Raw genomic sequence first — 27,991 nt, 5'->3', positions numbered from 1 at the left:
ACTGGTGAAACCTCTTCCTTACTGTGTCCCTAGCAACACCGCACCTAGAATTCAGTTGTGCAATCCATGATCCACTGCTACAGAGACAGAGGGAGAAACAATCTATTATCTTTGAGTGATATGTGACATCACAGTTGGGAAATAGAAAGGGAATAGTGTCCGGAACCAGAAATACTTGAGCTGACAGAGAGGAGCAATGGAGACGTTTCAATGTCCCCCTAGCAAGCTGCAATTTGTGTCAACGACTGGGCAATAGGTAAGTCTTAACAACCCCTGTAAAATGTCACAATGGTTGAATGATTCTCTTAACAATCAGTCTGGGATTATGAAGAAATGGTTGCAAGCGAAGTTGTCGAGAGTAACATGTAGCCTGGTTTAGGTAAGGTCTAGGAAATCACAATCACATTCATTCCTCTGGGCAGGGCCTCAGCATTTCAGTCATTGTACATTGTATGTACTGTGCTTAAAATGACATAGAACTTAGTAACATGATCTCTGATACTACGTTACTATGCACCCACTAAAGACTGAGCAAGGTTGTTTTTGTTATTGCGCGGTCCCGTCCCATATACTTTCAACCTAAAAGGAAGAGGATATTCAAATTCCATTTATGTCATTCTCGTTTCTCTGAATCGATTGATGTGTTTGTGTGCGTGTGTTGATCACAGTAGAAAGATGAACAGAACCACACCTCAGAGGAGGTCATCCTCCAGGAGACAGACCTCAGTTCCATCCACACCCCCTAGAGAGCCCCAGACAATTCCTCAATCATGGGCCCTCGCCAGGACCTCGTCCACCCCCGTCGACCTCCAACCTAGCCTGGGCAGAGAGGCAGAGGAGGGTGAGTATCTGGACAGACAAGATGGAGATGGAGGTAGCCCCATAGAGGACTCTCAGACTGGGGCATCATTGGGTCAGGAGACTGATGGAAACTCCAGTACCCCAGCCACACACAACTCACTCCTCCCTAGGCAGAGACCACACCTGACAGGTAATAGCACGGTCAACCTGCTCGCTTCAATGGTATTGTTGATTGTCCTCATCTGATGTGGGTATCATTGTATGTCAAAGACGCTAAGACAATCAGTCAGTAACATGTTACATTCATTCATCTTGCCAGAATCCATATTCTGAGTTGAGTGACTTTTTGCATCTGCAATGTTTTGGAGGCCTCCCAAGTGGTGCAGCGGTCTAAGGCTCTGCATCGCAGTGCTTGGGGTGTCACTACAGACCCAGGTTCGATCCCTGAGGCAGGGTTTGGCCGTCTGGGATGTCCTTGTCAACTAGCGCTCTTGCAACTCCTTGTGGTGGGCCAAGTGCATGCACGCTGACTTCGGTTGCCAGTTGTACAGTGTTTCCTTCCTCCGCAAGCACCGGCTTGGCAGGGTCATGTTTCGGGGGAACGCGTAGCTCTCGACCTTCAACTCTCCCGAGTTCGTACGGGAGTTGCAGCGATTGGACAAGACTGTAACTACCAATTGGGTTGAAAAGGGGTACAAAGTACAAAAAAAATATTTGTTTTGGAGATTAAGTTCATGTGTGCATAATCCTGTAAAATGGGGCGAAAATTGCACCATTCATGCTTCTTTTTTATGAGTCAGATTCAGAAGACTTTAATGTCCTCAGAGGCAATTCATCTTGCAGCAGTCATAAAACATACAACATCTAAAAATGTCAAATAAATCCCAAAGGATATTTTACAAACAAATAGGCAAACATATTCTGAATGCCCAACCAGGCCGACCCGAGAGTCTCCCTGTAATATTATCTGTTGCACCTTATTCTTGTACTGGCATCTCACCTTTTTTTTAAATGTCTTTGTTCACTCTCTGTGCCTCTTGTCCACTTGTTTCTTCTTATTAAGCACCACTTTCAATTCTTTGGTCACCCATGGTTTGTTGTCAGGAAATATGCTCATCTGAGACAGTCCTGCCAATACTTCGATCTGTCCACAGCCCAGAACCCCACACCAGGGTATGAGCTGGCCCCTATCACCCCAGAGCTGGCCCGCTGGATCAGGCTTCGGTCACAGAACCTCAAGCTCCGCCAGAGTGACCGCCAGTGGGCCGTGGACTTGGTCAACCATCTCCGGGACAGCCTGCTGGTCTTCCTCAAGAACAGTGACGAGCAGCCCTACTTCCAGTCAGCCTCTGTGCTCAACAGTGGTTCATACTACGAGATGGTTAAGGTAACTCACACCATGAGACGGGAATTGTCTCTGGCTGGCGGCTCAATTAAAACCCATGAACACAAAATAATTACCGGCAGCAAATTATCCACATTTTCACTAAAGGTGTGTTTTGATCAACATGGATGAACATTGAGCGACTGATTAGGCCGTATCTATGAGTCAATACTGAAGCTTATCACTGACATACTGTACATAATAAGAAACATGACATGCAAACATGGAGGTTGTTGTTCTTCTTGTGTTGAATGCTAAGTGTTGCTGTTTGTAAGTCTTCTGGACTTACAAATCTGGGTCTGTCAAACCTGCCTTTAGCATTCAGTGAGTATACTTTACTGTTATTAGAATCCTGTGAACGAAACGAAATAGCATGTAAATAATGCATAGTACCTTTTACCATTGTGTGCCAACAGATACACAACCCAAATGAGTTTGACATGATGCTGAAGCTCCAGTCTCCTTCCCGCCTCAAAATGACTGAGCTGGACCAATACCACGGCCTGTTCTACGAAGTTGCTCTATCCCGACCGACGCGTGCCCACATACGGTCTTTCCTATTGGAAGATGGGCTCACCATCTCAGCCAGCAAGATCATAAGGGAAATGCACCGTCTGGTCCGAAAGTTCATCAGCACCTACAAAGGTGTGGTAACAGGTCTATATTCACCTGATTGTTTGGAAATGCAGTCATACAAGTGCTCACCTACCCATACTGTGTGTTTATATGCTGTATCTTGTCCGACTGGTTTATCTGTGGATGCTATGTTGTTAAGGGGTCAATATGAATCCTTGAGTCTTAGAGGTCAGTGGTCGGTGTCCACATCTCCAGCCACCTATACATATATATATATTAGTAATATAAACTGTTTGTCTAAATATGACGTGGCACATACCTGTAGGTTTTTGTGTGTTCTTTGATCAGCAGTGCCTGGAAATAGCTGGCGTTGGGTTGTGAAGAGGAAGCGTCCAAACTCCCCAGCGGTGACCCTTTCCCTGTTGGAGTTGGATAATGGGAAAGAGGAACTACTTTCTGTGGATGTGGTGCCAGCCTTGGAAGTGCCGTCCTCACAGAGCTGGCCTCTGGCTGCCCGCGCAGGCCCAGATGTGAACAACTGGCTGGGGAAGAAGACCCGGCGCTCTCTCACCCACCAAACTTGCTTCTTTGTGCCCAAGAAACCGCCAGGGCGTAACCTCAGTGAGGCAGCTAAAGGTGTGTGTAACATTACATTGTTCTTGTGCCAGAGCCATAGATGTATGTGGATAGATTTTGTCACGATTGATACAGTGAATGTGAATGCTATTTTTCCTTTTATTGAAAATGATTCCCTTTTATTTGTGGCTCCTTGTCTGCTGCAGAGAGTTGGAGGATTTCCTTTTCTCACATAGAAAAGGAACTGATCAAGACTCATGGGAACAAGAGGACCTGCTGTGAGAGCTCTGCCACCAAGTGCTGCCGGTCAGAATTCACTCTACTACAGCATTTACCAGCACCTGTGACTCATTTATCCCTAATACTGAACAAATACCTTTATCTGAAGTCATCAACATCATGAACAATACCTCTCTTTCTCTCCTCCTCTTCTTTAGTAAGCAGTGCTTTAAGCTCCTCAAGTGTCTGATCGAGGGACTGAAGAAACGCTACCCTCAGGAGCTGGATGCTCTGTGCTCCTACCATGGGAAGACAGTCTTTCTACACACCCTTTCCATCAGGGCCCAGGACTCCCTGTGGACACCGCATCATCTGCCTGCCTGCTTCATGCACCTCCTAGGGGCCCTGGAGGGCCACGCAAGGAGTGGCCTGCTACCCCACTTCTTTGTCCCCACCTCCAACCTCTTCGCCGCACCGACCTTCCCACGCAAAGCTCTGGTGTTTCTGACAGAGGCTCTGGAGGAGCAGAGGAGACAGGGGCTTCCCCTTTTAATGCCCCCGGCTCCTGCCCCACCACTGGCAGTACACTCCCCCAGTAACTCCCAGTCCCAGCCATCCATTGTTGTACAGCAGATTCATGTTATCCAGTCTACTATTATTCAGCCACCCAAAGTTATTGAGACAAAAGCTTTAGTGAAAATGTTCAACATTTTAGCTTTGGTTGTGGCTTTGGTCTGTGTTGTTTGTTACCTCTGCCCATCAGTGGTAGGAAGGTAGCAGAGACAGTCCAATCTACAGCAGAGGGTGCTAAAATGTTATGCAGATGTAGAGAATGATAAGCCATTTTTAAACAGATTTTTATTTATCTCTAAATTATGTCTTTGCTCTTAATAATAAACACAATGAAAAAATGGTCTGTATTTGTATGTAAATGCTAAATATATGCAAATTACCAAGAATATAGTAGCTATACAATGTATTGTTTACTACTTCTGTCCACTATCCCAATGTACCCCAAACTTTTAAATAAAATATATTATCTATCAATGAAATACTTGTCCATCATGCATGATCCTATATGATTTATCATAGTGTGCGTGTGTGTGTGCGTGCGTGCATGTATAAAATCCTTGTGCGTTGCAGTCCTTCTATAACAGAGTTGCTGGTCTGTTTTGAAGTCTGTATTAGGGCAGGACCTTCCAAAATCTGTATGGAAGGAAAGGTGATGGCAATTCTTTAAATCAAAACTAATGTAATGACATAACTGAGATGGATGACTAACTGATGGACGTCCTAACTGATTACCTTACTGATTTTGAATTCTTGAATCTAAATATTATTATATAAGCCTAATTTAATACTGATAGATACAGTTTTACTGTACTTTATTATTGACTTTGGGCGCTTATGGAACCGTCCTTCAAATTCAGTATGTTATACGTAGGGCCCATTTATTCGAACACTTCCCTATAAATATGCTGCGCCGGAAACGTCTCGTCCTCTTCTAGTGATTAAACATGGCGGTAAGTACAGCGTTTACACATAAAATGGCGAGATTTCTCGGTTTACAGTTTAAATCCACAATCATCAGCGTGATATGGCCAACATCTCAATGTTTTTATAGCCAGATATGAGTAGATTCATGTTCAGCATTGGAATGAAGTTGTATTACGGCCAAGATGTTATGGACCACTGATTTAATTGAAGCATCAGTAAGGGCTAGCGACATAGCTGTTGTAGTTGAGGTCTCTCCCCGAATACGTTTTTTCAATGCTTTGTTAGTTACCGCTAAATAGGTAACTGGAACGTCCGTAAGCGAACCGTGCGAAAATATTGTAAATATTCTGTAAGAAGTTGTGACATTTGATTCCGCAACATTTTAATAGCTGTCTATTAGCAGTCGGGGATATGCACGGGCATGTCCGTGTGGCAGCTTTTAGTGGTTCACTTAGGAAGGTAAATAACACATTGAATCACGTTTTTGAATGGATTTAATTCGGTGTGAACACGTATGGCTTTTTGGGAACAGCTTAAAGATGGACTGTTGTCTATTGACCAGGATTTATTAGCTAGCTAACAAACGTTAACAGTAGTTAGCAACATGTTGCTAGTTCGGCTGCTAGCTAACTTAACCAGCCTGCATAACAGGCAGCTGATGTATCCAAACAGAAGTTTCATTATTGGCTACAGTGTGTAAATGTCAACCTTCCAGCCTCATGATATCTGTATATTTCAACAGGAACAGGGCGAGAAAAAGGAGAACCCCATGCGTGAGCTTCGCATCCGCAAGCTCTGTATGAACATCTGTGTTGGGGAGAGTGGTGACCGACTGACCCGTGCTGCTAAGGTGCTTGAGCAGCTGACAGGACAGACGCCTGTCTTCTCCAAGGGTAGGTAAACTGTCTTGATTCTGTGCTTTTAATCAGTGGCAGGGTGTTTGACTGTTAGGTAAGACTGACACGTTCTGTTTGTCAGTGAAATGTGTTATGATTACAATTTCTTTCACCTGTCCCCCTCAGCCCGCTACACTGTGCGATCCTTCGGCATCCGCAGAAATGAAAAGATTGCTGTCCACTGTACCGTACGTGGAGCTAAGGCTGAGGAGATCCTGGAGAAGGGACTCAAGGTGCGCTTTCAATATTGCTTATTTATTAGAAACACTATTACATTTTTATGGATGTTTTAATGACCTTGCACATGTCTTAATCGCCATTAATTTGTCAAGGTAATGTTTCTGACACCTTTTGGTTGGGGCTTAGTGTAGTGTGGTAGCCTTCATAACATTGGCTGCTGTTCCATGCGTTATTGAATTATGCATACTTTTAGGGCCTCAGGTAGCCCAGCGGCTAAGGGCGTTGTGCCAGTAAACATAAGGTAGCTGGTTTGAATCCCAGAGCCGACTAGGAGAGGTTTGTCAATGTGCCCTTGAACAAGACCCTTAAACCCAATTTGCTCTGGAGAAGTGTCTGCTAAATGACTAAAGTTTTGCATTGTATCACTCATGTTCAACTATATCTAGGGTGTGAACTTTGTCCACATGGTTAGGAATGTATTTAGTCAGATTGCTTGAAGTTGCTATATGTTGCCCTTCCTAATTGGTGTAAGGCATCCTTCCAAAGGTGCGTGAGTACGAGTTGAGGAAGAACAACTTCTCCGACACTGGGAACTTCGGCTTTGGCATCCAGGAACACATTGATCTGGGAATCAAGTACGACCCCAGCATCGGTATCTATGGACTGGACTTCTATGTTGTGAGTGGCTTCAAATTCTTTTTAAATAACTTGTCTTTACATGGCTGTTGGTATACAATAGTGTTTTGCATGCCTTCTAATCTCAACCACCCTCTTTCTCTCCTTTCATTCTGTCAGGTCCTTGGCAGACCTGGCTTCAGCATCGCTGACAAGAAGCAGAAAACCGGTCGCATCGGTTTCAGGCACCGTATCCGCAAAGAGGAGGCCATGCGCTGGTTCCAGCAGAAGGTGAGGCTGTTTGAGCTATGATCTGACTGACTTTGTTTGGTTTCTCTAAGGGTGGTCAATGTTACCTGCAAATGGCTGGCGTTGATTTTTATTACAAGTACATCAGAAAGATGAATGTGACATGTGTCTGAAGGAGCAGTAATGCTTGAGTCTTTTTAAAGCTGCAATGTCACTTTGGCAACCTGATGAAATTCACAAATGTTAAATCTGTCATTCTCATTGGAAGTCTGAAGTGGTAGATGTGTTCTATTTACAATATTTCTACGCTTCCTGTTAAGTTTATGCAGAATTGACATTGTGTACACCAGCTGAAAATATAATTACTTTTGGTGTCATAAATATTTCACAGCAGTTTAGATGGTACAATGATTCTTTATGCTATACTTGCTTGTTTTGTCACAATAACTGACATAGGTGAAATGTAAATTTTTTAGCAATCAATAAATGGTGAGCTGTAACTGCATAGCCTGTCAAACAAGCTTTGAGGCAGGTGTTGCCATTTGGCAGGAATGAACTGCATTCACTGCCTATTTGCCTTTAAGATTGCCAATACCTGCTCTAACGCTATTGGAAGAGAACTGTCAGTTGACCCTTCAACATTTCTGTTGCAGGGCTATTGGTTCAAGATTAAGTACTTCATTGAACATCTTGTATTTGGTCTGGATTTTTGACAAGTCTGCCATTTCTCCTGATTTGAGTAGACTTCTTTTCTGAGCATTGTAAGCTAATTGTTCTCTTCTTTACAGTATGATGGGATCATCCTCCCCGGGAAGTAAAGGATCACCATTGGCCTTGTTCATAACAATAAAATTTTAAAAATAACTTTGTTCTGTGATTATTAAGTAATGTGTTATGATCTTATGCTGGCTTTATAGTTAAGTGAATCCATATTTTGTTTAATCGTTCATTAATGGAAATGTATGTTAATGGGGTTACAGGAATGTGTATTAAATTGGAAGAACAGCGCTTGCTATTTTAAAGGGTAGATATTAATATGCAACATTAGTGTTGTGGTTAAGAGCAGGCTGTATGGGTCTGTATCACTGTTTTTGCCTCGGAAGCTTCCATTGTAAAATAAGCTATACATGCAACAATATTTGCAGTTTGAGTACAGGATGGGAAATCTAACTTTTAATTTGTATTTAATAGAATGAGCTGTAGCAAAGAAAGCTGCCAATATTTAAGGTTGGTTGAAGTTCTACAGTTGCACCATGGAGGGGGTTCAAATGGTTGCATCATTGCCTGGTATGGCAACGGTTCAGCCTCTGACTGCAAGGCACTACAGAGTGTAGTGTGCAGGGCCCAGTACATCCCTGGGGCTAAGCTTCCTGCCATCAGGAGGCTCTACCAGGTGGTGCCAGAATGGCCTGATAGTCACTAGCAACCCTAGTCAGCTGGTTCTCTGCTACTGCACAACCAGCAGTACAAGAGGCAAGGTCCTAAGGTCACTTTACCTCCACCTACATGTACACATTAGCTTGACTAATGTGCCCCTGCACATTGACTCTACCAGTACCCCATGTATATAGCCTTGCTACTTTCATTTTATTTGAGTAATTAACATTTTTAATTGCATTGGTTATTGGCTTGTAATTAAGCATTTGGCGCATGTGACAAATTAGATTTGTTTGCATGCAGTTCATGGTGGGTCAGTCATCTGCCAAATGATGGCATTAATTTATGGCGAATGTCGGTATATTGATTGTCAGAAGTAGATACTAGCTGGTTGTCTAGTTCAACCCCCAGTCTCATCACTTAAGGATGCCATTTGGAGTAAATGGCTGTTTCCCAATGCTGGTCCTGGGGACCCAAAGGGTGTGCACATTCTGTTTTTGCCCTAGCCCTAGTTGAAGGTTGGTGTTTTTGCTATGGCAAAAACTAAAATATGTGCACTTTAGCATCCCCAGGACCAGCATTTGCAAACACTTGTTTTCACCACTTAATCTGAGTTTACCATGGTTGTCTAGATGAATGACAAAATGGACAAATGTGGTTATATCCTGGTGTGGCAGCTTGTGTATACATTACCTGTGAGGGTTGATGTTAAATAAAGAGAAACACCATTTAGATCCAATTGGCTTTATTCAGTGAAACCAAGGTTAGAGCCTCTGGCACCAGACAACACACTTTACCCCCTGTGCCAGCCTCTGCTCACCTCTAAAATCAAAATACAGGGATTTCTCCATTCAAATTAGCCTCATTAACATCAAATTGTAATGGTTGAGTCCTCAGCCCTTTGAGTCCGCCACAACCCCTAGGTCTGCTTATCTTTAGGAGTTTCACTGATTCCCATACCCTGGTAGCTTGTCATTGTATCACCTGGATGGAGGACGCTGATCGAACACAAACACGTGAGCAGGAGCTGAAATCCAGGGCCTAACTACAAAACGACCTGAACCAAATCTAAAGAGAAACCCATTAATTTCCAAAAAGGTCTGCTTTATTGTTATGTTGGATGTCTTTGGTAGGTGGGAATTCTGAGGTCTATGAATCTGGGCCGTAAATGTATCATACTAGTTTGCCAGGCCATGGTCTTGCTCCTACATTCTCTACCTGTTTAAGTCAGTGGATGACATTGTAAAGTTACTTTGCCCTATAAAGTTGTCTCCAGCAGTCATTACAACTCTTGTATTACATTGCACTTAACATGTTTAAATACTGTTAACTTTACTTTTATTGAGCTAAACTACTTAAGAAAATTTTTACTGGGAAGAATTTTGCTGAAAATTGTATTGCACTATTTGTCAAAAGCTTATGTCTCCATTTCTAACACCCAAACACACATTCACTCTAGTATGTACATTTGCACGCACATACACAAACACATTTGCGTAATCATATCACAGTTCCACCTTGCTAACTGCAATACATATTTCATACATACCGCAAATGGATTGTCATTTTCACATTCATCAACCATAGGTTGATGCCTTTGGAAAGTATTCAGACCCCCCCCATTTTCTAAAATAGATTAAATAAAAAATCCTCAACAATCTACACACAACCCATAATTAAAAAGTTAAAACAGGTTTTTAGCAAATGTATTAAAACATACCTTATTTACATAAATATTCATACCCTTTCCTATGAGACTCGGGAGCTCAGGTGGATCCTGTTTCCATTGATCATCCTTGAGATGTTTCTACAACTTGATTGGAGTCTGCTTGTGGTAAATTCAATTGATTGGACATGATTTGGAAAGGGACACACCTGTCTATATAAGGTCCCACAACTAACAGTGCATGTCAGAGCATAAACAAGGCCATGAAGTCGAAGGAATTGTCCATAGAGCTCAAAGACAGGATTGTGTCGAGGCACAGATCTGGGGAAGGGTACCAAAAAATGTCTGCAGCATTGAAGGTCCCCAAGAACACGGTGGCCTCCATCATTCTTTATTGGAAGAAGTTTGGAACCACCAAAACTCTTCCTAGAGCTGGCCAAACTGTGCAATCTGGGGAGAAGGGCCTTGGTCAGGGAGGTGACCAAGAACACGATGGTCACTCTGACAGAGTTCATCTGTGGAGAAGAAAGAACCTTCCAGAAGGACAATCATCTCTGCAGCATTCCACCAATCATGTCATGCCTGCTCCCGCTCCCCCTCTCTGGCGCTCGAGGGCACACCTGTCACCATTGTTACGCGCAACAGCGCTTCTTGCTTCTCGTCTCCCAGCGTCTGTCCTCACAAATCAGGCCTTCGTGGTAGAGTGGCCAGACAGATTCCACTCCTCAGTAAAAGGTACATGACAGCCAGCTTGGAGTTTGCCAAAAGGCACCTAAAGGAGTCTCAGATCATGAGAAACAAGATTCTCTGGTCTGATGAAACCAAGATTGAACTCTTTGGCCTGAATGCCAAGCGTCAAGTCTGGAGGAAACCTGTTACCATCCTTACGGTGAAGCATGGTGATGGCAGCATCATGCTGTTGGGATGTTTTTCAGCGGCAGGGACTGGGAGACTAGTCAGGATCGAGGGAGAGATGAATGGAGCAAAGTACAGAGATACTTGATGAAAACCTGCTCCAGAGTGCTCAGCACCTCAGACTGGGGCGAAGGTTCACCTTCCAACAGGACAACGACCTTAAGCTCACAGCTAAGAAAATAGAGGAGTGGCTTTGGGACAAGTCTCTGAATGTCCTTGAGTGGCCCAGCCAAGAGCCCGATCGAGACCTGAAAATAGCTGTGCAGCAACGCTCCCCAACCAGACAGAGCTTGAGAGGATCTGCAGAGAAGGGGAGAAACTCCCCAAATACATGTGTGCCAAGCTTGTTGCGTCATACCCAAGAAGCCAAAGGTGCTTCAACAAAGTACTGAGTAAAGGGTCTGAATACATATGTAAATCTGATATTTCAGATTTTATTTTTAATAAATTAGCAAAAATGTCTAAAATCCTATTTTTGCTTTGTCATTATGGGGCATGGTGTGTAGATTGATGATAACGAACATGTAATCAATTTTAGAATAAGTGAATAGTTATCCCTTCCATCTTTCCTGTTCTACGGCTCTGCTTCTCTATCGACAGCTCTCTGTTCCTACCTCTCCTCAACTTCTTGCTCTCTGTCACTCCTCCCTTCTATCAACCTCCCTTCGCTCTCTTTACCTCACTTCTTCTAAATCTCTCAGGCAGTGATGGGCTGTGGGACCACATGGATCTTTCTCTGTGGCTGCTCCTCCTTGGTTGCTGGAGTGTTGTGGTGCTGTTGCCTGCGGGGGGTGTGGCGGGGTGGGAGGGTCAGGGCGCAGCAGGATACACCCACAGTGGCCTCGGGCAGATCCTCCCCCATGGACCAGCTGTCTGTTGCCGGGGTGTACTTCTGCACGGCCGCCTTGTAGCGCTTCTCGGCCTCGTTCCAGCCACCCATCAGGTACAGCTGTTCCCCGAGGGGCGACAGGCCTGCCGTGCTCACGCCCAGGGGCAAGGGGGAGGCCCGGCTCCACTCACCGTTCTCTGGGGAGAACACCTCCATGGACAGGACGTCCACGCGGTCTCCGCTGGGGCCCAGCTGGCTACCACCCACCACGTACACCTTCCCTCCCAGGGTGGAGGAGCAGTGCCATCCTCGGGGGCTCGCCAGGCTGGCCTTCTCACTCCAGGTGTCCGTCTCAACGTTGTAGCAGGCCACGGAGCGCGAGTAGGCGCAGTTGATGTAGCCGCCGGTCACCAGGATGTCTCCGGAGGGCAGCACGGCACTGGCGTGGCAGCAACGTGGCACCTCCATGGGCGTCTTGAGCTGCCAGGTGTTGGAGGAGGGCAGGTAGCTCTCGGTGGTGGCCAGCAGGCCCTCCACGTTGCGGCCGCCAATGGCGTACAGGCGCCCGCCAGTGGCCACCAGGCTGAAGTGGGTACGGCGCTGGCGCATGCTAGCCAGATGCAGCCAGGTGTTGAAGCGAGGGTCATACCTGAGGAGCAAGAGATGGACAGTGATTTGTATAAATGGAAATTAAATCTACCCATAATCAAGGAACAGTCAAGTATGCCACATAACACTGGCTCATTATATTTACAGTATGATACATTTACGGTGTACCTGCTGAGGGTGCTGACAGCGTGCTTGGCCTGGTTGCGTGCATCGTTCTGGTCCTCTCCTCCGGCCACGTACAGGAAGCCGTCCATCACAGCCACACACTGGTTGAAGCTCTTAGCGGGCAGCTGGGACAGGTGGCGCCAGGTGGCCACACCCTCACGTGGGTCTCTCCACAGCACCTGGAAGGGAACCAACGTCAACAACGTAGCACTTCTCATTTTGGATAATACGGTTGAATCACGGATAATACTGTTGAATCACAGATAATACTGTTGAATCATGGTGATTGGTGGTGCAGAAGTATTCTAAAATGTTGGTTTACTTCTTCATCATGCGTTTGACCTCTGCCTAATGTTTAGCCCACCATCAGATCCCCCCCACACTCACCACTCTACTCAGTGCCCGCTCGGTGACGGAGGGACGCCCCCCAACAGTCAGAAGGGTGGCCTGTCCGCCACGCACCTGCGTGCGGCGAGACTGCAGCGTGTTCTGCTGGTAGGGCAGCAGGTGGTAGTTCATGGCGTCCACCAGCAGGCGGTGGCAGTGAGGGTCCATCATCATTCTCGCCACAGGCTGGATCTCGCTGACCAGCTCGCTGGCAGGGATGGTCTCGAAGCGCACGTGGGACAGCAGTTCGGCGGCGTGCACCAGACGCTTGGGGTCGAAGTCCAGCCATTTCATGGCCAACTGTGGTCGAATGAAACCAGTTCTATACTTAGAATTCTGTTTGTTTTATAAATACCGCTCCCTCTCTGCCTTCTTGCTATGTCTCTCATCCCTACTGGTATTGTGTATTAATAACTATACATACAGTGAGTTATACTGACTGAGTATTTCTATTCATAGTAGGATGTCACAGTCTGGCAAGTGTCTGTGTACTAAGGTCATGTGGCTATATCATGTCCCTAACAGCTGGTCTGAGGCTGGATTTAGGTTGAGCTCAAAATGGCTGCATCTGGGGGTAGGGAACGAGGAGACCTGATCCTAGGTCAGTTATTACAGGCAGAAAAAGTAGGGTTAAAGCGTGGTGAGCGGAGCTGACCTGGAAGGCGGTGACTTCAGATGGCAGCAGCAGGCTGTCCTCCTGGAGGAAGGCTGTGATCTGTTCCAGGGTCAGCTGGTTGAACAGGGGCGTCTCGGTGAACGCGACAAAGTTCTCCAGCACAAAGCGGCGGGCCGCGTCGCGCACGGGAAACAGGCCGTAGGCGGCGGCGATGTTCCACACGTACACGCACGTCTGCACGTTCATCTCGGCCAGCAGGAAGTCCATGCACATCTGGAGCAACTGGGGGATCTGGAGGGTGGCAGCGGCGGACACAGTGCAGCCGATGGTGTACAGGGACATGTGGACGCGGCCCAGGTAGGCGAAGGTGATCACGTTGGCCAGGCCTGGGAATAAGTGGAAAACATTATCGCTTTATCCATGTGTTTTTGTCTATTGATGCGGACTTTGAGAAATATTTGGACTGAACACAGTCCTTAAGTTCCCAAACAAGACTCTTGCTGCTGCCTCTAATAGATAATAGATAGATAATAGATACCTCTAATAGATAGCAGCTATATATTAGGCGGGTTAGTTTGAAACCTACCGAGGGGGGAGAGTGAAGGTAACTCTAGACGCTTCATTCCGGGGTCCTTGGCCAAGATCTCCCGGAAGTACCGGCTGATGGAGGAAATGACCAGCTTGTGCACGTCGAAGGCCTTGGTCTTACAGGCCAGCTCCAGGTCGGTGAGGAAGCGCTCCTGGCGCATGCGGCTCAGCTCCTCCAGCAGGGCGTTGCCGTGGAGGGGGCGGGTCACTTCACAGCCCAGGCCCAGGCCCTTCTCTCCGGGCTTGATGACGGGAGGGGGCAGGGGGAGGTTGAAATGGTTAAGCTGTACGATGTCCAGTGCGGCCATCTCCTCGATCTTCTTCACACCTTCCACCACCACCACTCCTCCTGCCATCTGTGTGGTGACAGTGGTTACCTGGGAGACGACTGGCTCCGGGGTAATCTTCTTTGTGCGATTGGCCTTCTTCTTGGGGGCCATGGCGACAGTTACTTTGACAGTATGGTTTTAAAGGTTTTGGTTCTTGAGCGCTGACTGAAGCACTGAGGGATGAGGACTCTTACTCACTTGCTGACGGACCAACTAATCAACAAACTGACAAAACTGACTCTTTACTGACTGTGATAAGGTGGACTTTCTTTACTGATTTACACAACCACTGAAACACTGAAGAACAGTCAGACAGATTAGACTGGCTGGAGGGTTAACTATGTATTCCTACTGCTGACAGAAGGGGTTCGAAGAGGACAGATTGACAGACAGTGTTTAGGTGGGTTGGTTTGTTTCAGTGAGACAGCACACAGGACCTGAAAAAAAAGAGAAAAAGCACTGAGTATCACAGAGAAAAAGACCATGGCAACACAATAACAACATACTGTATACTCTTTAAAAAAGAGGGGGATGTGACTGACAGGTGCGGGTGTTTGGGGGGGGGGGGGGGGGGGCTCCCGGCTTCCAGAAATCCAGTGTCAGGTTCATGGTTTATAGCAGCCCGATGTGCTTGTATTCATACTCACACACCGACTCCCAGTGTATTTCAGCAGCAGAACAAATGGGAATCTAATTCATGTTTTAAATGACCCTATAGAAGAACTTGAGAAATACGAGGGGAGTTTTCCTGAGGTAAGTTTAGCCACACTATGTAAGGCTCTGCTTAAATTAGCCAACTTCCCTTAGAACCGTAGATTGTTGTACTACTAAGCACATTTGAAAAATATGGATCTATTTATATTCCCTTAGTTTCCTCTGACTGTTTTAGTAGTTTTGAATTTGAAATTCTGTATAAAAGTTGGTTATACATGCTGTGTATACATGTTTCTTACAAAAAAAATTTAAACTTAATTTCAAAGTGTCTCACTCATCACAGCAAATTAAGCAACACATACCTGGAAAAATACACACATCTCGCTAGCTCAAAACATCCAAATCAAATGTATTTAGAAAGCTATTTTTACATCAGCAGATGTCACAAAGTACTGAGGGCTCTGAGGGGTGGCCAGTCCTCTTCCAGCTGTGCTGGGTGGAGATTATGGCACATTCAGTCACAGACACACAAGATATGCTCATGTCACCTAAAAACACACTAAGGGCAAAGCAAGCATGACAGCGTCCCTGTTGCTTGGATTATTACCCAGTATACCCCCTCTCTGGTTCCTCATCATACCCTCCCAGTGATTTGACTCACTACACCAAAATAACCTTAATTTAAACCTTAATTGTAAACAAACACAGAAGGACAAGCTGTGGCCTTCATCGACATAAAACTCTGATCTCTATGGTGGCCTTGCCTCCCTGTTACAGGATACAGTCCAGGCCCAGTTACCATTGACACTCGAGCAATTCACCCCATTTGCTCTGACAACAAGACAAATACAATCACTTTTGTATTCAGAGGCAATACAAAAAGGATCACAGGCAATTAAAAGGGTCATACGGAGGAACAACGTAATCATGACTCACCCTTTGATTACAAAAAGGTACGGATCATTATCATCAACATTAAAGGACCAAAACTTGGAAATGCTCCTGCTACTCTGTTATTTAAAAATAAAATAAAAAGATCTATCCTGATGCCTAGTCACATGCCTTACCCTGCCTTCGTGTACATATCTACCTCAAATACCTCGTACTTCTGCACATTGATCTGGTACTGGTACTCCCTGTATAAAGCTTAATTCTTGTGTATTTTATTCCCTGTGTTATTATTATTTTTAACTATGCATTGTTGGGAAAGGGGTTGTAAGTTTGTATTTCACTGTAATGTCTACAGCTTTTGTATTCTGCGCATGTGACAAATAAAATTTGACTTAATTTGATTTGTTGTGAAATTGACCCGAGTGTTCTACTCTGGGCAAAGAGTCTCATTTTGCTTCATGCCTCTGTTATTTTTTTAAGGTTTAAGTTTTTTTTCTAGGTTTGTAAAAAGCATGTTGAATTTCTGTTTCTATTCGTACATGTTTGTGTGAAAGGACATTTTTTACTCTCTCTCAAAAACCAAATCAGATGTTTCACTCCATGCTGCTGATGTTCTCAGTAAACAGAATATATTTCCATGGCTAGAGCGTATAACAGTATGTCAGAGTACAGGTGCTTTCCACCACGTGCGTTATGAAAACACATACATGGGGATCCTGCCGGAAATTAACTCTCAGCCAACGCTATTTATGTCCAGACTGTTGTTTAAAGATCACCCGCAGAAACAGTGGATATATGGGTCACCGATCATCCTTGACCTATCAAAATGGTGTACATCTCCTCAATGTGCTATGATATATTAAGTACCAGTTTTAAGTGACAGGCTTATGCATTTCATTTAATAAATAGATGTGGTGCTATTGTTGGTTCCCTTGATGACGTCTGATTTTGTGATACTGTTGTGTCTTTGCCATGGGGCGCCCAGTGTGGAGGATGACACAGCAGCTGTGACTCCCACCAACCTTGATTCTAGATATTTGTGAGGGTTATGTGCCATGTGAAGGTTCTTTTCATTTGATGCCATCCCATCACATTGTTAGCTACACTGGTAGAATTTTGTTGAATATTCTAAGGCCTTTGTAAATGGCTTCCTTTGGTGGTCAGGTTCTTGCACACCAGGAGAGACGATCTAAGAAAGGGATCTCAGGTACTTTCTTAAGCAGCCTAAACTTGCGTTGTTGACGTTTCAAGGTGGATGCTTATCTTCACTTGCACTTTTCTCAATGCCTGGCAGATGAACAATTTAGGTCAGACTCTCAGGGATCTCTTTCCCCCATCATTCCAATAGCTCTCATCTCTGGACCAGCTATAGGTCAGTAACAGTAGGCTATAATTTTGGTACCCAGAACAAATCTTACGTAAGGGGTGGCCTTTCGCCTCTGGCCATCTACTCGATTTTGTAAAGTATTTTACTAGTGGTATGGTACATCACTGGTGACTGCTGTTTCATTTCTTTGGGGGGGGGGGGGGGGGGGGGTCTGACAGTTCTAATTCCTGATTCTATGGTTGCGACATCCTCCTAGGTGGCTCCTCACACCCTCCCTTTGGCCTGTAACTTACTCTGTGTCAGCTCTCTTTCATATGACACCAGCAACAGCTGCTATCCTGTCCCCATCTCCATGTGGGGGGAACACAGCTCAGTCACAGGCATCGTTCACTGGACTGACCGGGGCTATTTTAAAACACAAAGTTCAGAGAAAAATTCTACGAGGTAGTTGAGGTCTGAGGCAGAGTTTATTGTTGGGAGGATGGGGTGTCGGCTACTTCTCAAATGTGTATTGGAGTGTGCAGAGCCGGCCCTAGCTACTAAGCAATAGCTTGGGGCCCGACCAAAAGAAATCAGGCAGAGTCTCAACTTACTGTTGAGAGTTAGAATAGTTGAACACACAAGGTGCGATTTCTAAATGTGGTTGTGCATCAGCAGTTTTTCTCTTGTTATGTCAGCAACTGACAGTCACTCAATTGGCCCATGTCAGCCACAATTGTTTAGATTGGTAAATTAGTCTTACCAGCTATCTGAACTTGTAGTAATCATGGTTGAATTACTGACCGGGCACTCTAGGGGTCATGTCAAAATTTGCTTAATCTGCCAATCCGGACTCGTGCGTCAAAGTGCTGAGGTTTGATGTGAGGAGATTTTTTGAGATTGAAAAAGTAGAGCCAAGTCTTTGCAATTGAAAGTATTTTTCCCACATTTAGTTACGCAACAGCCTTATTCTAAAATGGATTAAATAAATAAAAATCCTCCTCAATCTACACACAATACCCCATAATGACAAAGCGAAAACAGAAATACCTTATTGTCACGAATCCCTCCAGAAACTATCACGCACACCTGTCGCCTATTCCCACTGATTAGTACTTGTATGTACGGTCTCCTGAATCATTTATACCAGTGTGACACTTATTTACATACCAGTCAAAAGTTTGAACCCACCTACTCATTAAATGATTTCTTTATTTTTACTATTTTCTACATTTGTAGAATAATAGTGGCGACATGAAAACTCACATATGGAATCATAAGGTAACCAAAAAAGTGTCCGAAGATTTTAGATTCTTCAAAGTAGTCACCCTTTGCCTTGATAACAGCTTTGCACACCCTTGGTATTCTCTCAATCAGTTTCACCTGGAGTACTTTTCCAACAGTCTTGAAGGAGTTCCCACATATGCTGGGCGCTTGTCAGCTGATTTTCCTTCACTCTACGGTCCAACTCATCCCAAACATTTCAATTGGGTTGAGGTCAGATGATTCACGCAGTCTCCTCTGAACAGTTGATGTTGAGATGTGTCTGTTACTTGAACTCTGTGAAGCATTTATTTGGGCTGCAATCATAGGTGCAGTTAACTCTAATGAACTTATCCTCTGCAACAGAGGTAACTCTGGGTCTTCCTTTCCTGTGGCGGTCTTCATGAGAGCCAGTTTCATTGTAGCGCTTGATGGTTTTTGCGACTGCACTTGAAGATTTTTGGGGGGATTGAATGACCATGTTTTAATGTAATGATGGACTGTCGTTTCTCTTTGTTTATTTGAGCTGTTCTTGCCGTAATATGGACTTGGTCTTTTACAAAATAGGGCTATCTTCTGTATACCACCCCTACCTTGTCACAACACAACTGATTGGCTTAAACACATTAAGAAGGAACTAAATTCCACAAATTAACAAGGCACACTTGTTAATTGAAATTAATTCCAGGTGACTACCTCATGAAGCTGGTTGAGAGAATGCCAAGGATGTGCAAAACTGTCATCAAGGCAAAGGGTGGCAACTTTGAATAATCTCAAATATAATATATATTTTAATTTGTTTAACACTTTTTTGTTTAATACATGATTCCTTACGTGTTATTTCATCGTTTTGATGTGTTGACTATTACTGTACAATGTAGAAAATAGTTTTAAAAAATAAAGAAAAACCCTTGAATGAGACTTGAAATCGAGTTTAGGTGCATCCTGTTTCAATTGATCATCCTTGAGATATTTCTACAACTTGTTTAGAGTCTGCTTGTGGTAAATTCAATTGATTGGACATGATTTGGAAAGGGACACACCTGTCTATATAAGGTCCCACAACTAACAGTGCATGTCAGAGCATAAACAAGGCCATGAAGTCGAAGGAATTGTCCATAGAGCTCCAAGACAGGATTGTGTCGAGGCACAGATCTGGGGAAGGGTACCAAAAAATGTCTGCAGCATTGAAGGTCCCCAAGAACACAGTGGCCTCCATCATTCTTTATTGGAAGAAGTTTGGAACCACCAAAACTCTTCCTAGAGCTGGCCAAACTGTGCAACCTGGGGAGAAGGGCCTTGGTCAGGGAGGTGACCAAGAACACGATGGTCACTCTGACAGAGTTCATCTGTGGAGAAGAAAGAACCTTCCAGAAGGAATCATCTCTGCAGCATTCCACCAATCATGTCATGCCTGCTCCCGCTCCCCCTCTCTGGCGCTCGAGGGCACACCTGTCACCATTGTTACGCGCAACAGCGCTTCTTGCTTCTCGTCTCCCAGCGTCTGTCCTCACAAATCAGGCCTTTGTGGTAGAGTGGCCAGACAGATTCCACTCCTCAGTAAAAGGCACATGACAGCCAGCTTGGAGTTTGCCAAAAGGTACCTAAAGGAGTCTCAGATCATGAGAAACAAGATTCTCTGGTCTGATGAAACCAAGATTGAACTCTTTGGCCTGAATGCCAAGCGTCAAGTCTGGAGGAAACCTGTTACCATCCTTACGGTGAAGCATGGTGATGGCAGCATCATGCTGTTGGGATGTTTTTCAGCGGCAGGGACTGGGAGACTAGTCAGGATCGAGGGAGAGATGAACATGAAAAGTACAGAGATCCTTGATGAAAACCTGCTCCAGTGCGCTCAGCACCTCAGACTGGGGCGAAGGTTCACCTTCCAACAGGACAACGACCTTAAGCTCATAGCTAAGAAAATAGAGGAGTGGCTTTGGGACAAGTCTCTGAATGTCCTTGAGTGGCCCAGCCAGAGCCCGGACTTGAACCTGATCGAACATCTCTGGAGAGACCTGAAAATAGCTGTGCAGTGACACTCCCCATCCAACCAGACAGAGCTTGAGAGGATCTGCAGAGAAGGGGAGAAACTCCCCCAAATACAGGTGTGCCAAGCTTGTAGCGTCATACCCAAGAAGACTTGAGGCTGTAATCACTGCCAAAGATCCTTCAACAAAGTACTGAGTAAAGGATCTGAATACTTATGTAAACGTGATATTTCCATTTTAAATTTTTATTGTATTTTTTTAAAATCAATTTTAGAACATGGCTGTAACGTAACCAAATGTGGTAATAGGAAATGTGGAAAGAGTCAAGGGGTCTGATTACTTTCTGAATGCACTGTATTCAGGGTCATCACACTGCTGGGGAAGGACTTCTACTTCATCTCAGAAGTTATGTTCTGTGAGGTAATGCAATGTGGTATTGGATGTTTTTGTGTTTTATAAGTGTACATTTTTTCAGTCAATGCACCATCTCTGTGTGCATTCTTATGTTACAGGTCACAGTGTGGATTATGCAGAAGCATGAGGGGTTTAGTTTGGCAAGGCTGTACTTAGTTATCCTTACACATATTGCCTCCCCATAACTTTAAAAAATGTTATTTCACTATTTGGTTGCATGTTCATTTGAGAGGCTAAGCGGGCCATATCGGAGCTAGACAACATTCTATGCCTTGTCCGATGTACTGTACATCGTGTTCAACTGTAATCATCATAAGTGTGGTGAGGTAGGTTCAACCTAAAATGTATTGTTCCTCTATCGTATTGAAGTCCAGGTATCTTGATATCAAATTGTCTTGAAAGGGAAAGATGCACATCCCCATTGACATGTAGGCTGCAGCACACCAGTCTTACAGTATGTCTCGCTCATCACGTCACGTAAGTCTCGTCAATGTGTTATAGTTGCACATAGGATTTCATGACTGTTTTGTTTTCTTAAAATATAGCCTATATTTCTTATTTTCCTCTTACTGTTTAGGGGTCTGCTTCTTGTTACTTTGTTACCACTTGGCTCAAAGTATCCTAAGGGTTTGTTTACTTACATAATAATAAAGTCAGACACGCAGTGTATACTCTAACCATTTAATGCACATGTATCAAACTCATTCCACGGAGGGCTGCGTGTCTGCGTGTTTTCAGCCTAACCCCTGGCCTAGTGTCTGCGGGTTTTAGTTTTTTCCTTTCAATTAAGATGTAGACAACTAGGTATAATAAGTACAAGGAAGGAGCGAAACCCCACCGACACTCGACCTTCCTTGGAATGAGTTTGCCACGTGCTCTAGGGCCTCCATGGAATGAGTTTGCCACGTGCTCTAGGCCCTCCATGGAATGAGTTTGCCACGTGCGCTAGGGCCTCCATGGAATGAGTTTGCCACGTGCTCTAGGCCCTCCATGGAATGAGTTTGCCACCTGCTCTAGGGCCTCCATGGAATGAGTTTGCCACGTGCTCCAGGCCCTCCATGGAATGAGTTTGACACCCCTGATTGAATGGAAAGAACCTACATTTCAGCACCTTTTTCAGGGAATGTTGAAGAACCCACATTGGCTGCTTTTACACAGGAAGCCCATTTCTAATTATTTTCCTACTAATTGGTCTTTTGACCAATTATTATTTATGGCAATAGTTCAGAATTGGGCTTCCTGTGTAAAAACAGCCATAGTGCTGAACCTTGGTTAATTCTATTACCCTAAATGGTTGTAAGTGTACAGAAATGTATTACTTAATTTTTGTAGGTCAGCATCTCAATTTGGTGTGGGGTGGGGGGGCATATCTACTCATTGTATTTGTTTTCTAAAGTGTCAAACATCTGCTATACGATAGCAGATCACTGAGACGTGACTTGTTTATACAGCTAATTATTTTGGTCTGGTATCTGCCAGGAGGGACGATGATAGTTTTCTTTTGGATAGCCTGTAATGTCTCTTCCCTGTAAGGAAATAAAATCTGTTCGCTCAAATATTTCACTGTCATTTTCAGGATATCAAGGACTTGCTTTCTCTTTGGCAATATTCTGGCGACAAAACTTCAGTTCCACATTACGGTAGAGCTCACCCAAGTGACAAATGACAGCAGAAACAGATGCTTTTGGAGAAATTGCAGTACCATGGGTTAGTTATATACATCTTTGGTAGTTGATTTGGCTTTACCACAAATTAGCATTGCATTTATTTGCAGTGCTGCCATTTACTTTCCACTCAAGGTTTGCTTCAGCAGAGGCTACCACGGTGCTGTAGGCTTTTGGTAATGTGAGAGGCTGTGGGTACATTTATAAGCTAGCTAGTTGTAGAGCAAACAGGGCACTTGCCCAGGGCCCCTGACCTCCAGGGGGTCCCCATTGATTTTGTTTGTTACTCTTACTCAGATATCATATTAACATAGCATAAGTCGGGGCAAAATGTGTAGAATTTCAGAACATTTTCTTTAAAATTGCTAAATGTTCTCTATGCCCCATGGCAAAATGTGTAGAATTGCAGTTAATTAGCTGTTAAACTGCAAATAATTTTCTCCGCTCCATGGCACAATGAGTAGAATTCTCTCCACACAATGGGAAAATGTTTAGGATAACAGCAAAAGTGCTTTAAAACGGCAAAATCTTCTCTATGTTCCATGGAAAATTTTATAGAATTGCAGGAAATTAACTATAAAGCATAGGGCCTCCAAAAGGCTAGGGCTTGCTCTGGGACTGTGCCAAAACATCACTGAAAATGTGTCTTGAGGATGAGGAGAGTCAGAATTGGAAGACAAGAAGGATCATAATATGAAGGAAAGAATTACTACCAAATCCTATGAAAAATATCAAATGGTTTATTTTAAAAATTTAACTAGGCAAGTCAGTTAAGAACAAATTCTTAATTACAATGACTGCTTTACAGGGGAACAGTGGCTTAACTGCCTTGTTCGGGGATTGGATCTAAAAACCTTTCGGTTACTGGCCGAAAGCTCTAACCACTAGGCTACCTGCCGCCCCCAGATGTTTTGTTTAGTAACAGAGAACAGTTTATAACGCTAAGGCAAAAGGAGAAAAGAAATTAAAATGGGGCATGAACTTCTGAAAAATAGCAGAGATGGAATAAAAGTTGGCGGGAATGATATTGGAACATGGCCGAGGTATCTGAGTAGGTGACACCGTGACAAAACACATCTCTGTGCGGTACACAATGCCATCATGTGCCTGACTCCCACCTCCCCAGTGTCAGAATTCCTTTGTGTAGCTCCAGAGTCCAGAGATTATTTATAGATGTTGAGGTCAGAGCTGGAATGAGTTACCCCTCCCAAGTAGGCTATCACTTGTATGCATCCTAATATCAATTTGGCCTCGCATGAAATGTGTTTGAGCTGTGAATGTTTGTGAAAAAAAATGCAATTTCAGATTCTACATAGTGCCTAGTTGAGGCTAAAATGAATGCGTTTACATCCACTTTTTTAAGTGCTTGAAAGGGGACTTATTTGGGTGTCTGCACACTTTGTATTTTGTGTTACTGGCGATGGTTAAATTGTACAGTTCTGGTGAAATTCAAAACTTAAGCATATTACATATAAATGCTTTATGATTAGGCTGTCTAATCAAGTTGGATAAATCATGACTCAAATTAGACATGCAAATAATTTGATGAAAAATTCAGTCAATATGCTTTACCTCTCTCTCTCTCTACTCACTCTTCTTCCTTATCTTTCCTCGTTTCTCTCTTGGCTTTCTTTCGCTTTGTTGATTTTCGCTCACAGGTTACTCTCTCTTCCTCTTTCCTCTGTCCCTCCGTCTGCTGTCTGTCTGTCAGTGGACTTTGGTTCAGTGTTTGAGTGATTCAGGGTCCAACCAAGTCTATGAAATGAGACACCCTCCCTCCCTAATTTCTAGCTCCCACCACCTACAACTCCAAATACAGGCACCCCCTCCCTCCCCACCAAAAATACTCCATATGTGGCCAGCCCTCTGCTATCCTGCCCCCTTCAGTCACCCTTCAGTCACTCGGCTGGGCAGACAGGAGAGGGGCTATTTTCTCTCTGTATGCTCAAGTTTCTGTGTTTGAACGGTTGTCTCACAGTCTCTCTCTCTCTGTGTTGTGTGTGTGTGTGTGTGTAAGAGGCTCTGGTGCTATTTTCACAAAGTAGTGGAAAAACTTGGAGTTGTGTTATGTTGACACACCGAACATGGCAGAGATTATATCAACAAGAAAGGATACATGCACTATGACACTGACAACAATATTATTTTATTTGTATTGATTATGAACACATTATGAATACATCTCAATACCAGTATTGTAAGGGTAATAATTAATGGTCAAAAACATTTCTATAGGACCATAACAGTACATTATCACCAATATCATTATGATGACACAAAGATTATTAAAGACCCAATGCAATAAAAACATGATTTCCTGTGCTTTATATACAGTTGAAGTCGGAAGTTTTCATACACTTAGATTGGAGTCATTAAAACTAGTTTTTCAACCACTCCACAAGTTGCTTGTTAACAAACTATAGTTTTGGCAAGTCGGTTAGGACATCTACTTTCTGCATGACAAGTCATTTTTCCAAAAATTGTTTACAGACAGATTATTTCACTGTATCACAATTCCAGTTGGTCAGAAGTTTACATACACTAAGTTCACTGTGCTTTTAAACAGCTTGGAAAATTCCAGAAAATGATGTCATGGCTTTAGAAGCTTCTGATACACTAATTGACATCATTTGAGTCAATTGGAGTTGTACCTGTGGATGTATTTCAAACTCAGTGCCTCTTTGCTTGACACCATGGGAAAATCATAAGAAATCAGCCAAGACCTCAGAAAAAATATGTAGAACTCCACAAGTCTGGTTCATCCTTGGGATGGGAGCAATTTCCAAACGCCTGAAGGTACCATGTTCATCTGTACAAACAATAGTATGCAAGTATAAACACCATGGGATCACGCAGCCGTCATTCTGCTCAGGAAGGAGACGCGTTCTGTGTCCTAGAGATGAACGTACTTTGGTGTGAAAAGTGCAAATCAATCCCAGAACAACAGCAAAGGACCTTGTGATGGTGCTGGAGGAAACAGGTACAAAAGTATCTATATCCACATTAAAATGAGTCCTATATCGACATAAACTGAAAGGCAGCTCAGCAAGGAAGAAGCCACTGCTCCAAAACTGCCATAAAAAAAGCCAGACTACAATTTGCAACTGCACATGGGGACAAAGATCATACTTTTTGGAGAAATGTCCTCTGGTCTGATGAAACAAAAATAGAACCGTTTGGCCATAATGACTATAGTTATGTTTGGAGGAAAAAGGGGGCGGCTTGCAAGCCGAAGAACATCATCCCAACCATGAAGCAAAGGGGTGGCAGCATCATGTTGTGGGGGTGCTTTGCTGCTGGAGGGACTGGTGCATATCATTCAAATAGATGGCATCATGAGGAATTAAAATTATGTGGATATATTGAAGCAACATCTCAAGACATCAGTCAGGAAGTTAAAGCTTGGTCGCAAATGGGTCTTCCAAATGGACAATGACCCCAGGCATACTTCCAAAGTTGTGGCAAAATGGCTTAAGGAAGCTGTGCCACCAGAGACTCTGGGTTGGAGCTCAGGCTATGTCGCAGCCGGCCGCGACCGGGAGGTCCATGGGGCGACGCACAATTGGCCTAGCATCATCTGGGTTAGGGAGGGTTTGGCAGGTTGGGATATCCTTGTATCATCGCGCACTAGCGACTCCTGTGGCGGGCCGGGCGCAGTGCACGCTGACCAGGTCTCTAGATGTACGGTGTTTCCTCCGACACATTGGTGCGGCTGACTTCCGGGTTGGATACGTGCTGTGTTAAGAAGCAGTGCGTCTTGGTTAGGTTGTGTTTCGGAGGACGCATGGCTCTTGACCTTCGTCTCTCCCGAGCCCGTACGGGAGTTGTAGCGATGAGACAACAATTGGATACCACGAAGTTGGGGAGAAAAAGGGGCTGTTTTAAAAAAAAAATATATATATATATATATTTTTTTTTAATGGCTTAAGGACAACAGTCAAGGTATTGGAGTGGCTATCACAGAGCCCTGACCTCAATCCCATTGAAAATTTGTGAGCAGAACTGAAAAAGCATGTGCGAGCAAGGAGACATACAAACCCGATTCAGTTACACTAGCTCTGTCAGGAGGAATGGGCCAAAATTCACACAACTTATTGTGGGAAGCTTGTGGAAGGCTACCCGAAATGTTTGACCCAAGTTAAACAATTTAAAGGCAATGCTACCAAATACAAATTGAGTGCATGTAAACTTCTGACACACTGGGAATGTGATGAAAGAAATTAAAGCTGAAGTAAATCATTCTCTCTACTATTATTCTGACATTTCACATTCTTAAAATAAAGTGGTGATCCTAACTGACCTAAGACAAGGAATTTTTACTATGATTAAATGTCAGGAATTGTGCAAAACTGTGTATAAATGTATTTGGCTAAGGTGTATATAAACTTCCAACTTCAACTGTATATTTCCATACTATGCGGTTGGAATAATACTGTTTAATTGTGAAAATTATGATAATGCCCTTTTAGAGTAAGAGCTATTTGAAAAGACTGCCTGAACGTTCAACCTGTTTTGGTGGGATGGTGTTTGGCCAACCTGGTGACATCACCATGCTGTAAATTAGTTAATCAGATCAAATTTTATTGGTCACATACACATGGTTAGCAGATGTTAATGCGAGTGTAGCGAAATGCTTGTGCATCTAGTTCGGACCGTGCAGTAATATCAAGCAAGTAATCTATTTCACAACAACTACCTTATACACACACAAGTGTAAAGGAATGAATAAGAATATGTACATATAAATATATGGATGAGCGATGGCCGTGCGGCATAGGTAAGATGCAGTAGAGTACAGTATATACATATGAGATGAGTAATGTAGGGTATGTAAACATTATATAAAGTGCCATTGTTTAAAGTGACTAGTGATACATTTATTACATCCAAACTTTAATTATTAAAGTGACTAGAGATTTGAGTCAGTATGTTGGCAGCATCCACTCAATGTTGGTGAGGGCTGTTTAACAGTTTGGCCTTGAGATAGAAGCTGTTTCTCGGGCCCAGCATTGATGCACCTGTACTGACCTTGCCTTCTGGATGGTAGCGGTGTGAACAGGCAGTGGCTCGGGTAGTTGTTGTCCTTGATGATCTTTTTGGGCTTCCTGTGACATCGGGTGGTGTCGGTGTCCTGGAGAGCATGTAGTTTGCCCCCAGTGATGCTTTGTGCAGACCGCACCACCCTCTGGAGAGCCTTACGGTTGTTGGCGTTGCAGATGCCGTACCAGGCGGTGATACAGCCCGACAATTGTGCATCTGTAAAAGTTTGTGAGTGTTTTCTGTGACAAGCCAAATATGTTCAGCCTCCTGAGGTTCACCACGCTGTCTGTGTGG

At 44.0% G+C, this 27,991-nt stretch overlaps 3 protein-coding genes across 6 annotated transcripts; 2 read left to right on the top strand and 1 right to left on the bottom strand.

Moving 5' to 3' along the window:
• The first annotated feature begins 26 nt into the window (after positions 1–26).
• Positions 27–4,608, top strand: LOC109906931 (cyclic GMP-AMP synthase). Of its 2 annotated transcripts, none has more exons than XM_031793748.1 (7): positions 27–256; positions 669–991; positions 1,956–2,188; positions 2,602–2,830; positions 3,113–3,397; positions 3,544–3,643; positions 3,775–4,608. In XM_031793748.1, exons 2-7 carry the CDS (start codon positions 676–678, stop codon positions 4,331–4,333), a joined length of 1,722 nt encoding a protein of 573 aa, XP_031649608.1. In that variant the 5' UTR covers positions 27–256; positions 669–675; the 3' UTR covers positions 4,334–4,608. The 2 variants fall into 2 exon arrangements, with proteins under 2 accessions (XP_031649608.1, XP_031649607.1); XM_031793747.1 differs by having other exon boundaries at positions 3,110–3,397.
• A 419-nt stretch (positions 4,609–5,027) lies between these two features.
• Positions 5,028–7,857, top strand: rpl11 (ribosomal protein L11). Of its 2 annotated transcripts, none has more exons than XM_020505639.2 (6): positions 5,028–5,079; positions 5,796–5,946; positions 6,076–6,182; positions 6,676–6,807; positions 6,925–7,035; positions 7,782–7,857. In XM_020505639.2, exons 1-6 carry the CDS (start codon positions 5,074–5,076, stop codon positions 7,809–7,811), a joined length of 537 nt encoding a protein of 178 aa, XP_020361228.1. In that variant the 5' UTR covers positions 5,028–5,073; the 3' UTR covers positions 7,812–7,857. The 2 variants fall into 2 exon arrangements, with proteins under 2 accessions (XP_020361228.1, XP_031649606.1); XM_031793746.1 differs by lacking the exon at positions 5,028–5,079 and adding an exon at positions 5,131–5,512.
• A 3,579-nt stretch (positions 7,858–11,436) lies between these two features.
• On the bottom strand, positions 11,437–24,400 carry LOC109907585 (kelch-like protein 31). Of its 2 annotated transcripts, none has more exons than XM_020505637.2 (6): positions 24,230–24,400; positions 14,144–14,911; positions 13,597–13,943; positions 12,942–13,241; positions 12,558–12,733; positions 11,437–12,429 (listed from the first exon to the last, which is right to left on the bottom strand). In XM_020505637.2, exons 2-6 carry the CDS (start codon positions 14,583–14,585, stop codon positions 11,649–11,651), a joined length of 2,046 nt encoding a protein of 681 aa, XP_020361226.1. In that variant the 5' UTR covers positions 14,586–14,911; positions 24,230–24,400; the 3' UTR covers positions 11,437–11,648. The 2 variants fall into 2 exon arrangements, with proteins under 2 accessions (XP_020361226.1, XP_020361227.1); XM_020505638.2 differs by having other exon boundaries at positions 24,250–24,400.
• Positions 24,401–27,991: the final 3,591 nt, after the last annotated feature.

This window comes from Oncorhynchus kisutch, linkage group LG17 (genome assembly GCF_002021735.2).
Source record: "Oncorhynchus kisutch isolate 150728-3 linkage group LG17, Okis_V2, whole genome shotgun sequence".
Lineage (NCBI taxonomy): Eukaryota > Metazoa > Chordata > Actinopteri > Salmoniformes > Salmonidae > Oncorhynchus > Oncorhynchus kisutch.
The sequence above is the reverse complement of the archived record's forward strand: the minus strand, read 5'-3'. Positions and strand labels throughout refer to the sequence as shown.